Raw genomic sequence first — 16452 nt, 5'->3', positions numbered from 1 at the left:
GGGAAGTGAGAGAAAACACACATCCATTACAAACATTGCTTTGCAGAAACGTGCACATCTAATTTTGCTGGAACAAAATTATTTTAATTTTTTTAAAATATAAATCCATGTTTACTCATGGCTCACTCACACAATCAACTGTGACAATCAAATTCACTCGTTCCCAAAATAGTTAGTTACTTTTTTTTTAAATAAAATAACCAGCTCCAAGAAATAAACATGAATCTTTTAAGGATATTTATTCTGGCAAGCTGATCTTCCTTCCCTGCCATCTGTCCCTCTGTCAATCTGCCTCTTGTACACAACTTTTCCTTGTCTCACCCCTAGTTTCCCATTCCTGGCCTCATCCTGGTGAAGCTATGCTCTCCATGGCTTTCATGACTTTTCTTTAGTGGAACTTTTCTAAACTGATGCATCTCATCAGCAAGAGCCAAGCGTGGAAATTGCAATGTCATGTTTGGGCATTTTATACACCAATCATGAATGGGCCTTTGACAGATGCTGCTGCAGAAATGCTCACCCAATTACTGAGGCACTTGGTTTGTTTTAATGCAGGCAAAGTATTGGATCATCTGTGCCAAATGGTGCCGTGAATGATTACAGCCTTGCCATGGCACACTTTGCGTTGTGTAAATTCCAATTTGTGCCGTAGCCTCTTGTATGCCAATGTCTTACTTCTGTCTGCTCGATTTACTTTATGTGGCTGCTGAGGGAGCACTGGATTAGATTTCATATTCACATAGAACTGAAAGTGGCATAACTTATTTCTTCTGTCTGCTTGTACAACCTACAGGAAACTTTGGTTTATCCGGAGGTTAACTGTCTGGAATGCTCGAGCCACCGGCAAAATTCAGGAGTCAGTTCAGTAAGTTTTTTTTCTTTTCGTTGCTTTTTTTTCCCCCCACTAGTCAGGCTCTGCAAGGTCTAGCTAAAGCTGTTGCTTAGCTACAGAGACGCTTGCAAGCTACTGCCGACTGTTTAGAAGCACAGGGTTTGTTGCTAGATACGGAGCTCAAAAGCTTCCGTATGTTTTAACATTAGCGCTGGTTTGTCCGGCAGTTTTGATGGGACGGCAACAGCTCGGTCCCGTCGGTGCTGGATAGCACAAAGTTTCCTGTAGTATATTTTCTGGAGGTTAACTGGTGGTGCATAAATCTTAAGCTGCTGGGAAACCTGAAAAAGAAAACCTCTTAAAAATCTACATTAATCAAGGACAAGGATTTGTTAAAGGCAAGTCATGTTTGACAAATGTAATGGTGTTTTGAAGAGATGACTGGTTGGTTAGATAAAGGGAATGCAGTGGATGTAATGCACATGGATTTGGATAGGAGACTGTTTGGGTGCCGTGGAGAGTTCAGAGTGCTCCATTATACTGTAGAAAGATCACAGCCCTAGAGAGCATTCAGCACAGATTTGCCAGGATAGGAAGTTATAGATTGGAGATGAGAGATACTGGGACTATTTCCACTGGAACAGAGGATGCCAAGAGGAGATTTAATCAAACTTTTTGAAATTATGAGGATTTTGATAGTGAATAGGGAAACGTTATTTATTTTGATTGGCGAATCATGAATTTAAAATGGTTACTAAAAGAATGAAGAGACAGGTTAGGAAAAATTTCTCTGCACAGCTGGTTGCTGGAGGGCAGAATGCTTTGCCACAGGGAATGGTTAAAGCAAAGACCACTACAGCTCTTAAGGGAAAATTGGATAAATATTTCCTCCGAGATATAATTTTTTTTTTTAAATCAGAGGAAGAGACAGGGTTATAGGGAGAGCATGGAGCAGTGGGATTAGTTTTGGATTGCTCTAGCAAAGAGCTGGCAGACACAAGGAGCCCAAAATCCTCCTCCTGTCCTGCAAATATCTAGAAACCTCATCTGGTCATATTGCTTTGGATACTATATTGTCGCTCGTCACTCATCTAATTTACTCCTGCATAGGGGCTGGAGACTCCGCCCCAAACTCTGGCAATGAGCAAAGAGAGCGATCTGATGCAAGAAAAGAACCATTAGCTGGCCATAAACAACTTGACACTAAAAGATGTGATGGAAGAGACCACATGTGGTATGGCCCATCTGAATCATGATATTTTCATATGCATGGTGAACAGGTGGTTTTCATAGGACCCATCAAACTCGGCCAAAGGGTAGCTATGCTGCATCAAGGATGCATGTCAGTCAAAGATGTCGATGGGGAGCAAAAAAAACAGCTGTTTCATAGAATTACATAGAGCCCAACTGGTCTATGCCGGTGTTTATGCTCCACACGAGCCTCCTCCATCCAACAACATATCTTTCTATTCCTTTCTCCCTCATGTACATATCTAGCTTAAAAGGCATCTATGCGATTCGCCTCAACCACTCCATGTGGACTTTTTTCTTGTTCTCGAACTGATGTTCATGTTGTCAAATCATTCTCCTCCGCATGGAATTCATTCTGTACTCTGTATGTGAGCTAACATGCGCCAATGTTTTTTCTGGATTATAGAAGATTTTCATCTAGCAGGAAGTAAGTTGCAGAATTAAAAAGGTCTCTTTACCTACAGAGCTTCTCAATGGAGCTCCAACGCATTGTGCCGCGGAGCGCTAGAAGCCAGCTCTGCACCTGTATTCCTCCTAGACTGAATGCTCAGTCTTGGTCATGAAATTATGGGGAAAACACTCCATGGGGAGATACAAAGTCCAGGCCAGGTTACTTTCCCATTTGAGATTGTGCACCTCTCAGTGGCCAATTAGAGTTACACTGGAAGTAACCCGGTAGCCTCTATACCTCTCTTTCCTCCTTGAAGATGCTCCTTAAAACCCACCTCTTGCCCGAATCTCTCATGTGGCTCAGTGTCCGATTTTGTTTTACAACGCTCCAGTGAAGCGCCTTGGGACGTTTTTCTACGTTAAAGGCACTACATAAATACAAGTTGCTGTTGTTGATAGTTGCCTGTCTACATTCTTAGCTGGTGATTGTTTTTAAAAAAAAGTTGCTCGCAGCAAAAACCAAGGTAAACATGAAATAATGATACAGGAAACTTTGGTTTATCCGGAGGTTAACTGTCCGGAATGCTCGAGCCACCGGCAAAATTCAGGAGTCGGTTCATTAAGTTTTTTTTCTTTCCGTTGCTTTTTTTTTCCCCCCACCAGTCAGGCTCTGCCAGGTCTAGCTAAAGCTGTTGCTTAGCTACAGAGACGCTTGCAAGCTACGGCCGACTGTTTAGAAGCTGTTGCTAAGCAACAGGGTTTGTTGCTAGATACGGAGCTCAAAAAGCTCCGTATGTTTTAACATTAGCGCTGGTTTGTCCGGCAGTTTTGATGGGACGGCAACAGCTCGGTCCCGTCGGTGCCGGATATCACAAAGTTTCCTGTAGTAAGTCAGGTTACAACTCTACATGAAGCAAAATTTGATGTTTAGTGAACATAACTTAATCTTTTCCTAAACTTCTGCGTATAATCGTGCCTTCAGCCCACCTGTTGTTACGGAGGCTCAGTTGGTTCAAACAGTAGGCAAGGAGCTGTCCATCCCGATGGACCATGGACAGCATGGAGTCTTCTGCTGTAAGCACCGCCGATGGTACAGATTCTGGCCACAGCCCTAAAGAGATCAAGGAATGAGCCCAGGATTCAGGCGACGCCAATGTGAGTTTGTGCTTGTCCACCAGTTCTTGTACTTGCTGCAACACAAAAAATAATTATGGCTCTTAAATGATCTATGCCTTATTTAAATGCTTTTACTTTCAACCTAAGAATGTAGTTATAAGTAAGAAGGCAGAACAATTAAGATAACTTCACAGGTGTAAGACGATTTAAAATATATGTCTGCTTGGTTATGACACTTCAATGCTACAGTGCGTATGACAACTCTATAAAATTAACATATTACATGCACAGCTTTCTTCACTCTAAAAAATGTTAATGGGCCGGAATTTGCGGTCGGAGGTGTACCTCCGGAGTACGGCGCCAACCCGATTGAAAAAAGTCTGCACCTACCTTCAGGCTCCCGGGCTTCGGGTCCAAGCGTACGCCTGCGTAAAGGCCCACGGATTCCAGGGACACAGGCGGTTCGGAATCGTCCCTGGCATCACGTGGGCCAGGTCCTCTAATCAGAAACGAGGATTCCCAATATGCTTGAGGATTCCATTTATGAACGGAGTCCCTATTAGCATATGAGGAATCCCCAAATAATTAAATAATTTACACAACTGGAATAAAAATTAAATGTTCCCATTTTCCAAAAGTCCAATCAATGAAGCATTTACAATAAAAATTTAATTTTGAAAAATAATTTTAAACATTTTAATCTGGGCCAAAATTTACATAAACTAATTTTAAATGTTTGTGTATGATTTTTTTATTTTTCATTTAAGATTTATATTAACCCATATGCTGGTAAGAGCAGGCCCCAAGCCCACTTTTACCAGGCATAAGGGTTTCGTGGGCAGTTGCTGGGCAAATAGCCCAACTTTGCACCAGCTTTTGGGTCGGTGTGATAGATCTGTCAAGGCGAACCTTTACAGAGCGCAGATCCCGGGTTTTCTGCGCACCCGGAACTTGCGGGGCCTTTTACAAGGCTTACGATGGCGTATGTCGTCATGGGCACCGCAAAAATCCAGGCCACTAAATTCCTTCAACCTAAAAATTGTTAGAAATTGTGAACTCCCTTGAAAAATGAGTCCTTACCTTCTGGCGAGCTTGAGAAGTCTGTGAAAAGACAAACACTTGCGAGCAAGCTCGATGGAACGCCTCTGTCAAGTTGAGGCCACGCTTCAGCTGCTGAACAATAAGAACAGCAGCATGAAGAAGCGAAGAGATGGAGGAAGAACTACCTATTTTTAAAAACAAAAAAAAGAGAAAAAAAAAGTTGAAGTGGCAAATCAGAGGCATTCAAAACCACATTTCTCTACGCAAATCCTTAGTTTATTTTCACCAGAACTATATTTGTACATTTCCAGCTCCACTAAAACCAAATGCAATAAAAGGTGAGCAGTTGAACAAGTATAACAGCTCCAATTAAATAGAGGAACACTCTGTTCTTGCCTAATAACCCAGCTGGAACCACAGTTTGATTTAAAATGTTACGTTTACCTGCTGTAATTTCTTTTATTTCTGAATACAAGGTCATCAACTCAGTACATGGATGGTCTCCCATAAAACCAAGCCCATGTAGCAGTGTTTTAATATCCTGTTTGTCCAAAGGCTCAGCACTGTGCTCGCCTGCAATATAAATTTCAATCCCACGATTTCTCATGGCCCGAGAGATTTCTCCGTGTGCTGGATCCATGGTCATAAAGAGCCTATTTTAAAAAAGGCAGTTAAACATGAAAACTGAAAAATAGTACTAGCTAATGATATTTTATCATCTTTAGAACAACCTTATTTTTAATATAGTTAATGCCAGTTAATGGAAAGCATACTTTTAAAAAGGCACGTGTGCTCAACAGGGGAATATCAAAAAGCAGCGTTTAGAAGTACTGTACCAAATATTAATAGTAATTGCTCTTCCGTGGTAGAGGGCAGGGGGATAATTGGACGGCGGGCAGGGGGGCAGACCACCTTATGAGGGAAGTGGTTGGCAATGTGATTCAGTGGAGGAAGAAAAACAGTCTTCCATGGAGGACTGGGTGAGAGTGGGGTGGGGGGGGGGGGGTCGGACAGAGGAAGTGACAGGTGCTGTGGTAGAGGGGGTGGGGTGGGTTGGCACAGTTTCGCAACGGAGCATGGGCTCTACTCGGACCTTCTTGCAAAAAAAAATTCACTTCTCAGAAGGTTTCAGCGTTACCAAGAAAAAATATAATACTTAGTTTCTTGAATTTTCATGAGGCTGATTACTCCTTTGAATTACGGTGGCTGTTAGGGGACACAGTGCTTCTTGCTGTGATTGCCACTAAATTGGAACATTCATATTAAGCATCGACAAAAATAAATGAAAACACTCATGCCCATCTACGTGATCCAAAGCTGTGTTGTGGGAAGGAAGCCCTGAAGTCAATGCAAGGAGAGTTTCAAACCTCTGGCCAAAATCACAGCCAGTAACTGGAAGGTGAGCTATTGGATGGGCTGGGCTGAGGGGCGTGCTGTGCTACATGGCGAGTTACCCTGAACCTCACCAACACAGCCTTCTTCATTGCTGAAACATAGCTGACCAAGGAAACACTGAACTACAGAGGCGAAGGTTACTGGGAGGGGAAAGTTTTTCTCTCCATGAAAAGCAGAGGGGATTCATTGTGTTCTGGTATTTAAAGAAATTTTAGAGTCTGTGTACACCAGGGTGAGGCGGAGGGAAATGAGCACAAAAAGCAGGTGAATAATCAGACTGGATACGGCTTGATACCGGTTCATGTTTGTTTGCAGCCTGGAGCAGTTGAAACATTTGAGGAATGAATGAGAACTTGAAGTTTTGATTCCCAAACCCTCATTTTTGAAGCACTTCGACAAGTCCTAGGCTATTACACATTGGCTAGAAACCATAAGGTTTTTAAAACCAGCCTCCCTCCCTTTATTTCTGAATATTTTCTTTTAAATAAATGAAAACTGGTTTGATTTGCCTCCGTTTCCAAGCTTCGCTTCCCATCATGTGCCAGAACACAAGTGGGAGATTTGACCTAATTCATTTTAATGAAAATTTGTTTTTTAAAAAAACAAAAAAGGAACAAGGTATATTAATTTTCAGCTGCAGAGCTCCACATAAGAAACCCCAGTTTAAAATAGCAGTCAACACTGATGTACACCATTAAAACCCCCATATCACAGCAACAGATAATTGTGGACAGTCAAAATGAAAAATGCAATTGATGGAGGTGGACATAGGGCCTTTCAATACAGTTTGAATGGAATGTCATACAATAGCGAAGTTTTCTGCCTTGTCAACAGATGTCAAAACATCGGGAAATAATCCAAAAAAAACTGTGCATTTCCATAGCCCCGAATTACTACCAAGAACAGCAAACACCTTTATGGCATACCTGAAATTTGGGTGTGGGACAATTGTTGGGCTGGTGCCATCAATCACTCCTCTTTCACCAATGGTAAGGACGCCTCCAGGTTCCAAAAGAGCATTTAGACGATCAAGCACAGAAGGACTAAATAAAAATAGCTATTAAAAGCATCACACAACAAACAAATGGATAAATACACATTTAACCCAACAGTCTCCTCCATGCATCCGTGAGTCAATCCCATTCCAGTTACATTTACAGTAGATGCAAATTCCTGCAACTTCCATACTGGGTTGTCGAACACCATTTGAGAGAGGGCGCATGATTTATTGTGCCTGCATTTTATATATGCACGGGCTTTACATTGAGGAGCAATGGACTCATTCATTTGAGCACAACATTTACAAGAAGTGTTGGAACCTACACAATGAGCGCGCACTGGAATGCACTTTCCAGATAATCTTCTCACCTGCAGAAGTTAACGTTGTCCAGCAACAGCCAATCACCCGAATTCAAAGCCTGTACCAGCATCCCATCAACCCACTCAAAAGTGCCACGGCTTCGGCCATCCAAAGATTGACTGCGCTGGTGCTTAAAGTGCTGGAATTCTGTGATCAATTCTGAAAATTCTAAAGTACGAAGGTAAGAAATGGAATATTACTGACAATTACTCAAAGGCAGCACGACTTCTATAGAACTCAATGGAAAAAAAAAATTCATGTGGGAATAAACTAGCCATTAAAGTTTTGACAGTAAATTTATTCAATTCAGGTAGAAATGCAACTCTCCCACCGCATCCAACATACACATTAAGGTTGGAGATCACAACTGAGGCTCCCGACTATCTGGTGAGCCCTGCTGAAATACTGCATGTGACACCAAATCAGTCATCAAATACCCACCAACATACATGACCTGCCACTCTGGAAGAATGACTACCTGTGCAAGGTATGGGGGGGGAAATCAGTGGAACCATTCCCCAGAGCACTCGACATCTTCAATGGGGGCTAAAATTATTGGGGCGGTGGGGAGGAAGAGAATCCTTCTTGGGACACAAAAGGAATGACTATTACCTAGTCTAAAAAAAGGCAATAATTTCAGTTTTTTTTTTTTTAAGCCAACAGCAGGTTTAATGTTACTCGGGTACAAACTTTTGTACTGTGTAAACATTGCGGAATCTAAGCTATTTTATTTGGTCAACATTTTTTTTTTTTTTTTTTATAAAAAGGTGGCAAACTAAATACCTTTTTTTGCAAAATCTCTCAAATCATGTCCCTGCATTTAGAAATCTCCCCCAGAATGCATACCTGATGATGAGAGAGTGTTCAATTTGTTGTTGAAACGTTGAAGAATAAGTAGTAAACTCTCAAGTTTACTGATTGCATCAGAGGAAATGCCAGAACTACGATCTTCATTCAGGCAACGCGAATGACTGATCAGGAATGAATTCCAGAGTTTGAGAAGACCACCACCATCGGGGAAAGAGTCCACAGATAGCAGGGCATCTCTGGCAACAGCACAGACGACATCCTTCACCTTCCCAACTAAACTCTGCCAGGGCCGCACGATATCAACCTGCAAGCACACGTCAAAACCCGTCAACATGGTTTTCTCCTCTTTTATTAACTTCCATCTTTCAGCTGGAGAGGTGCACGAGCGCATTTGTCATTGTGCTCATTTGACTCAGTTAGCTGTTAAATATGCAAATTAATATAAACCGAGAAAAGTGATGGATTAGACAGGAAAGCATTGGTGAAGATTTGAACACCTGACCACAGCAGTGTGAAACAATACCTAATCCTGCCAACAAAAATCCACCCACATTGCTAAAGTTCAAGTTTAAAAAAAAAAAAAATAATGGCACGAACAACCTTGAATAAACCAACTATAGTCCTACAAATGCCTGTAGTGTGATGCTGAGACAGATATAAAAAAGGTACAGTGTCCAACACTGGGTGAGAATGGAGACTCGTGTATCTAGCTGTCTCAAGAGCACTTGTTTCCGACAACAAGAGAAAAATCTACAAAGTAATATTTATCAAAGCGTGTTAGAAATTAAATGCAAATACCAAGAGTATTTGGAGTTTTATAAAGAGGGGCAGAGAGTACAAACGAGGTTATGAAATATTTGTACAAGGCAACAGTTAGGCCACAATTAGAGGCCTGTGTACAGTTTTTGGTGCCCATTATAAAAAGGACATTAAAGTTATTGAGACGTACCACATAGAATCAGCAGGATAATGCCAAGAATGGGAAACTATAGTTATGAGGAGAGACTTGAGAAACTGGGACTCTTCACTGGAGCAAAGAAAGCCAAGAATAGACAGAGATTTTTATGATGAAGATTTCCGATAGAGTGACTAGGCGGAGACTATTTCCTCTGGTTTGGGGGGCAGTGAAGGGGGTCATCAATTGATCAGTCATGGAGAGTCAAGAGACAGATTAGGGAAGATTTCTGTACATAGCTGGTTGCTGCAACACAGAATGCTTCGCCAGAGGGAGTGATTGAGGTAGAGACCATTGCATCTTCTAAGGGACAATTCGATAAACACAGGATGATCCATGTCTATTGGGAAACAGCAGGGCAGTGGGAGTAGTTTTATATTGGTCGAACAGAGAACCAGCACAAGTAACATGGGCCAAATAGCCTCTATGTGCTGTAAGCTTCTTTGGCTCTATATACACACAAGGAATTTGCAGCATTATTGTGTTTAAAGTCACAATAAAGGCAAGCAGTGTGCACAGAGTAAGTTGACAACAGAGTAATGAGAGAACAAAGTAAAAACAACACCTTCAAAATGGGAATTCAGAGTGCAGGAGGGAGGAGGAGCAGAGGAGTTTAATTAAAATTTCATTGAATGGATATTGGGTAGGACGCAAATCCTGAATTGGTTAAAAGCAAAATGAGAGAGATAATAAACAAAAGAAAACTCGCCAACATGGACTGGCTGGGCTGAACAGCCTGCTCGTGTTATAATTTCTGTGTACCACATGACAGATGCATCAATTCCAGTTGTTTGTGCAAATGCTGCTACAAAACAGAAAAGCTCCTCCTCGTGCTCATGAGCACCAAGCTTCAACACAATAATCACAAGCAACTGAAATCTATCGACAAGGCACATAGGCAGACTAAATAAATTTGATGAGGTATGCTGCTTAAAACTCAATTGCTGTGTTAAATACCTCACCTGCTCAAATCCACCAAGAAGTTCTGTTGTGTCCATGGCGCTGTTCACTGCCATGACCTTTAAACTCTGACCTGTTAGAAGAGCCAAGAGCTGGATTAGGCTACTTTTCCCACTGGCAGCAGGCCCCACCAGAATTACCATCCAGCTCATCTGTGTACACTTCATGACCGACTCCAGTGGCTGAAGCAAATGGTGAAGAATGGACAGCTGCTTGCTCGACATGGGAACGGTGAACGCACCACGAGAAAGGATAGAATAACCAACCTAAGACAGAAGGACAGCAGCAACCGTTACCAACTGCTCACTTTGAAGGTGACAGTAACTCAGCAGTTGATCACTTTTTTTTTTTTTTTTTTTGCGCAGAATCTTAAACACTAGATTACCCAACCGTATGCAAAGCTAAGTCACAAACCTGAACCTGCTGTGGTGTGATGTGGAATTTTCTGGACCCAGTGTAGGGATGTGATTGAATTCCTTTTGAATGAAATATGCCTTTAAATACAGCAAACATCTTGGAAGGAAAGAAATAAGAAATGCACTTGTATTAAATAGCCAATATATTTCTTCTGCACAAGGGCAATTTCAACACCCAATTTGTGAGACGTGGTTTTATGGTAACTAAAAGAAATAAGCCTCAAATTGAGCCAATGTGCCTTAATTTCAATTTGTAATGCATTTACCAATTATCACCTCAAATGCAATTACATACTTCAGCATAAAGAACTTACAACTAACGAAGGTGTTAAAATTAAAATGATAATAATTCACTATGACTTTGCAACTCAGTTACTCATCTTCAAAACTGCATTTGCTTGTCAAACATGGCATGATGACACTACTTCATTATAGAATTTCTTTTTATCTTGAAACGCAAGTTGATCAAAAATGCTAATTTAGAGGGCTAGGTTTCCTCGGAGGAGAAGAGGTGACGAATTCCTAGAGCAATACTTTCAAGCAGTGATGTAACATGTGGCAAAAAATTTTCATTAAATAAACAGGTCATTCTGAAAAAGGGTACGCAATCGCACAACATAGCTCCCTGTCCAAAAAAGTACAGATCTTTCCATAGCCAGGATTTACTGTAAGAATTGACTGGAAATTGAGAATAAAGCAACCATCAACAGAAAGAAACCCAGTTGGCATTCTTACATTGTTCCTGTCTGCTTCAGTCCGCATTCGGTCTGCATACACCAAAGCAACATGTTGGCCTGGATCGTAACACCCTGGCATCTGATCGACCAACATCAGTTGGCACCACCGGAAGAGATCGCGCAGGTTAAACTCCCAGGGTCCTCCTTTCTGTCCCCATTTCCTTTCCACCATTACTTCTTGGTTAATCTTCAAGAACAAAAGCAATTAAATTAGCAACAGCTATGAATGTTCTGAACTTTTCATCCAATCTTGTCTTCTAAACAAACAAAAGAAAAGGGTCCTTTACCTTGTAGTTAAAACGAACCATTTTACTGATGATATTTTTACCAATAGCAGGAAAGATGGTGTCAGCAATGTACTCCATGTCTGTAACGGAAAGCTGATCCATATAAACCTACAGTACAAAACCAATATTAGCCTCAAACGAAGTATTTCAGGCATTGCACACAAAATGGTAGCTATCATATTAAACTATGCCAAGAAGCAGCACAGAAATTCTCAGGTAAATTGGGCCTGACTTTTTGTGCTGTTGAATTGCATGCATCACATGCCCTTCTTATGCTTCGGCAAACAACTAAATACCATTATGCAAATCTCCAAAAATGACACTGCTGCACAAAGAATGTCAGCCACGGTTCGGCTTTGGGCCCAAGCCCCATTGCAGTATTTAAACATAACATCTAGGCTGGACTGAGGGAGTGCTGCATGGTCAAAAGTGCAGTACTTTAAAATGAGGGGTTAAATTGAGGCACCGCCTACCCTCAGGTGGACATAGAAGATCCTGCGGCATTATTCAAAGAGCAAGGGAATTCCATGTCCTAAACAACCTTTGCCCCTCAACAAACATCTCCAAAACAACTCATCCGGGTCATTTATCTGGTTATTTGTGGGACCTTGCTGTGCACAAATTGGCTGCCACATTTCCCTACATTACAACACTGGCTATACTTGGATTGTGACGCTCTATGGGATGTCCTCAGGTTGTGAAAAGCACTGTATAAATGCAAGTTCTTTCTTACAGTACTCTGGAAAGTTACATTAGGATTCTGCTAATGGAAAGCTTTGTAGAAAATCACTGAATAAAAAAAGGTGACGATGAAGTGTCGGGGAAGATCAATCTTTCAACTTGCAAGGTAGCTAACCAGATAGTCAAAGACCCTACCCACCCCAGCCACAGTCTGTTCGCCCTCCTGCCATCTGGGAGACGCTACAGATGCATTCACACCCATACGACCAGATTTAGGAACAGCTTCTTTCCCAGGGCTGTCATCCTACTGAACTCCACAAATAAACAGTAAAGCCTGCACATCTGCCAATGCACTTTATTATGGTTATGCTTATGTTAATATACTACAAGCCAAATGTATGTTGAATGTTTAAATGTCTTAATCTAAATGCACACTCTCGGGAGTCGCAAGCCTACATTTCGTTGTACTGCGCTTGTGCACTAACAATGACAATAAAAGTTGATTTGATTTGATTTTGAACTAACCAGATAATGCTGCTTTAAACAGCTTCTTTCATATAATATCTGAAGAGAATGGCCCAGATATTTCGATCCCTACGGGTGTGTACGCGCTGTGTACACACCCGTAATGACATCGGAAATGCCAGTTTCAGGCATGCGAAGTGCATGCGCTGAAAAGCGGCATTTCCGATCTGTCACGAATGCTCGACAGATCGGACGCCTGCCCTGGAGAAGGGCCTCTGCGGGCGGATAGTTCCGCTTTCTGGAGACCCTCCGCCCACAGAAAACCCTTAGAATTCTTAAGCCTGGTAAAAGCAGGCGTAAGGCCTGCTTTTACCAGGATAAGAGTTGAAAAAAATTAAACATTTTACAGTCATTTATCATTTAAAAATACTTTTAAAAAAAGGTAAGTTTATTTTTAGCCCCGTAAGAAACAAATTACTTTTTCAAAAAATTTAATTTGTTGTAATTTCAACTAATTTTAAAAAGGTGATGGTAAAACTTTAAATAAATTTTAAAAAACCATGTTTTTTCATTGATCTCCATTCATATATTTGACTGGTCTATCTGTCAATTGTATGAAGGGAGATTCCCTTCTTTGATTGGCTCCCCATGGCCCACGTGATCCCAGGGACGCTTGCAAACCGCCTGCACCTCTGGGATACGTGGGCCCTGCGCACTTGGAGTTCGAGAGGCCCAGCATTAGAGCTATACGCACCTCGGGAGCACTCAGGTAAGTGCGTAGATTTTTTCCAGATCGGAAGCCTCCGATTGGAAAATACGGCCCAATATCTTTAAATTTAAACACTTGGGATTAAATGTGACGTGTACAGAAACAAAAAGGTTAAAAAAGGACAACTCTGGAAAAATTCAGTATCGCAACTGTAGTGTATGTGCCTTTAAGAGCCCCCTGTGTACTGTAATACCGACTCGGGCTATATAAGCCTGTATATTGTGTTGTATCAGTTAGTTCCCCTCCAGACTTTGTTTAGTAAACACCTATGAAACCAACTCCTGTCTTCAGTGTCTCTATCAACACACAGACAACAGTGGCGACGAGGATGGGATAGAAGATGAAAAAAAAGCTTCAGTACTACTAAATCTAATGGGCGCAAAGACATACGGGCTGTTACGAAATTTAATCACTCCAGCCAAACCAAAGGACAAGAATTTTAAAGAAATTGTTGATACCCTACAGGAGCACTTAAACCCAACACCACTGCTGATAGCGGAATGATTCAAATTCTTCAAGAGAAATCAACACAAGAATGAAAGTAACGCTGATTATCTCACCGAATTAAGAAAGCTATCAAAACACTGCCAATTCGGGGCAGAACTAGATTATCTTCGAGACAAATTCGTCTGCGGTCTCTTAAGTGAAGGAACACAGAAAAGGCTGCTTTCTGAAAAAGATTTAACACCGGACAAGGCTTTCAGTATGGCTGTATCATACGAAGCAGCCGCAAGAGGAGCTGCAGAGATACATCAAAAGACACAGGACTTCGACACCCATGAAATGACACAGGGTTTCGAGAGATGTTATCGCTGCGGCAGATCCACCCATGACCAGAGGGACTGCTGGTTCAAGGACAAAGCATGCAGGCAATGCGGAAAGATTGGACACATTGCACGGGTATGCCGATCTGGACAAAAAAAAAAATCAAGAAAGAAAAAGTACAGAAAAGGTACAAATGATGACGGACAGTAGCTCCGAAGACCAGAAGAGCGATAGCGACTCCGAAAACAAGAGACTAAGCTGTCTCAAATTACATAATGTAATTGCCAAAGATGATTACCAGGCCATTTGGGTTACCCTCACGATAGCAGGGTCCCCAGTTAAAATGGAGCTAGATACAGGACCAGCTCTGACCGTCATAAATCGACGGGATTACGAGCGGCTATTTCCGCATATACCTTTAAAAGACACATCCATTATCTTGAAAACATATACGGGGCAAAAAGTATACCCCAAAAGGAAAAATAAGGGTGCTTGTTGTATACAACGGCAAGGAAATACAAAAGTTGTATTTATACATTCTATAAGATGGTGGTCCACCGCTGTTGGGACGTGAATGGATCAGGAAGATACGTTTAGACTGGCACTCCATTCAGGCACTGACGATGACCAGTAAGAAAAAAAACGATGATGACGCCATTCCTGAACGATTAAAAGACATCTTGGCCAACGCCAAAGAAGTGTTTCAAGAGAAACTAGGAACCTTGAAAGGCATCACCGCCTCAATAAAAGTGGAAGATGCAGCAATTCCCAAGTTTTTTAAGGCAAGACCGGTGCCATACGCAATTCGTCCAGCAGTCAAGGCAGAGCTGGAGAATTTGGAAAAGGAAGGCGTATTGTCCAAAATAGATTGGAGCGAGTGGGCAACACCCATCGTTCCAGTGGGTGCAAGCATTGAATAATGATAAATCTGAAGAAGAGAAAAATTCGCATCTGTGGAGACTTCAAGGTGACTGTAAACTCGGTCCTTCACACGGTACAGTATCCTCTTCCGAGGATAGAAGATATTTTCGCCTCACTATCCGGAGGGAAACGTTTCACCAAAATTGACTTGGCACAGGCATATCTACAGATGGAGGTTGAAGAGGCCTCTAAAAAATCTCACGATAAATACACACAAAGGTCTGTACCAGTACAAATCGACTGGTTTTCGGAGTAGCATCCGCTCCAGCTATCTGGCAAAGAGCTATGGAGCAAGTCCTCCAAGGGATTCCGGGGACTCAATGCTACCTAGACGACATCCTTGTAACAGGAGAAAACGACAACGAGCACCTTGCCAATTTGGAGCAGGTGCTCACTAGGCTGAGAGAACGGGGCCTACGAGCAAATCGCCCCAAGTGCGAATTTTTCCAAAATCAAATATATTGTGGCCACATAATTAATAAGGAAGGGTTGCATAAGTCACCTGAAAAAATTGAAGCGGTCATAAAAGCCCCAGCACCTGAAAATGTTTCACAATTAAGGTCGTTCCTGGGATTAATAAATTACTATCATAAATTTTTACCGAACTTATCAACTCTTCTACACCCTCTTAATGAACTGCTACAAACAGGAGTAATTTGGAAATGGAGCGAAGACTTTAACGTGCCTTCCATAAATGCAAAGACTTAATCACGTCCAAAGAAGTTTTGGCTCATTACAACCCATCACTGCCAATCAGACTGGCGTGCGATGCATCCCCTTACGGCGTAGGAGCAGTATTATCGCATAAATTCCCTGATGGCTCGGAACGGCCGATAGCTTTTGCGTCACGCTCATTGAACTCAGCTGAGCGTAACTATGCCCAGATAGACAGGGAAGCACTCAGCCTGGTATGGGGAGTGAAGAAATTCAACCATTACCTACACGGACAAAAATTTACCTTGTTGACTGACCATCAACCCCTCATCTCCATATTCAACCCTAAAAAGGGTGTTCCCATTATGACAGCGCAAAGGCTACAGAGGCAGTCCCTTTTTCTAGGGGCACACCAATACAACATAGAATACAAAGGATCAAAACAGCATGGGAATGCTGACGGGTTATCGCGCCTACCGTTGCCAATGGTAGAAGAAGCACCTACCGTAGACCCAGTGGAGATTTTCCACTCTACCATAGTCGAATGTCTACCAGTAACAAATTCTGCCATTGAAAGGGAAACTAGAAATGACCCGACTCTCTCACGAGTCTACGATTTAACAGTGAAGGGATGGGCCAGCACATGG

At 42.0% G+C, this 16452-nt stretch overlaps 1 protein-coding gene across 1 annotated transcript in view; it reads right to left on the bottom strand.

Moving 5' to 3' along the window:
- The window catches only part of mdn1 (midasin AAA ATPase 1), a 197742-nt gene that overhangs the window by 110660 nt on the left and 70630 nt on the right, over positions 1-16452 (bottom strand). Inside the window, exons 39-48 of the mRNA XM_085997622.1 lie at positions 11551-11658; positions 11262-11450; positions 10525-10623; positions 10113-10376; positions 8232-8499; positions 7394-7553; positions 6952-7068; positions 5075-5283; positions 4670-4815; positions 3461-3663 (exon numbers count right to left, since the gene is read on the bottom strand). Coding sequence (XP_085853748.1) covers positions 3461-3663; positions 4670-4815; positions 5075-5283; positions 6952-7068; positions 7394-7553; positions 8232-8499; positions 10113-10376; positions 10525-10623; positions 11262-11450; positions 11551-11658 — 1763 coding nt within the window. The remainder of the gene's footprint in view (positions 1-3460; positions 3664-4669; positions 4816-5074; positions 5284-6951; positions 7069-7393; positions 7554-8231; positions 8500-10112; positions 10377-10524; positions 10624-11261; positions 11451-11550; positions 11659-16452) is intronic.

This window comes from Somniosus microcephalus, chromosome 9, assembly GCF_052327205.1.
Source record: "Somniosus microcephalus isolate GS21.2 chromosome 9, FLI_Smic_1.0, whole genome shotgun sequence".
Classification (NCBI taxonomy): domain Eukaryota; kingdom Metazoa; phylum Chordata; class Chondrichthyes; order Squaliformes; family Somniosidae; genus Somniosus; species Somniosus microcephalus.
This window is presented reverse-complemented; position numbering and strand designations above follow the sequence as displayed.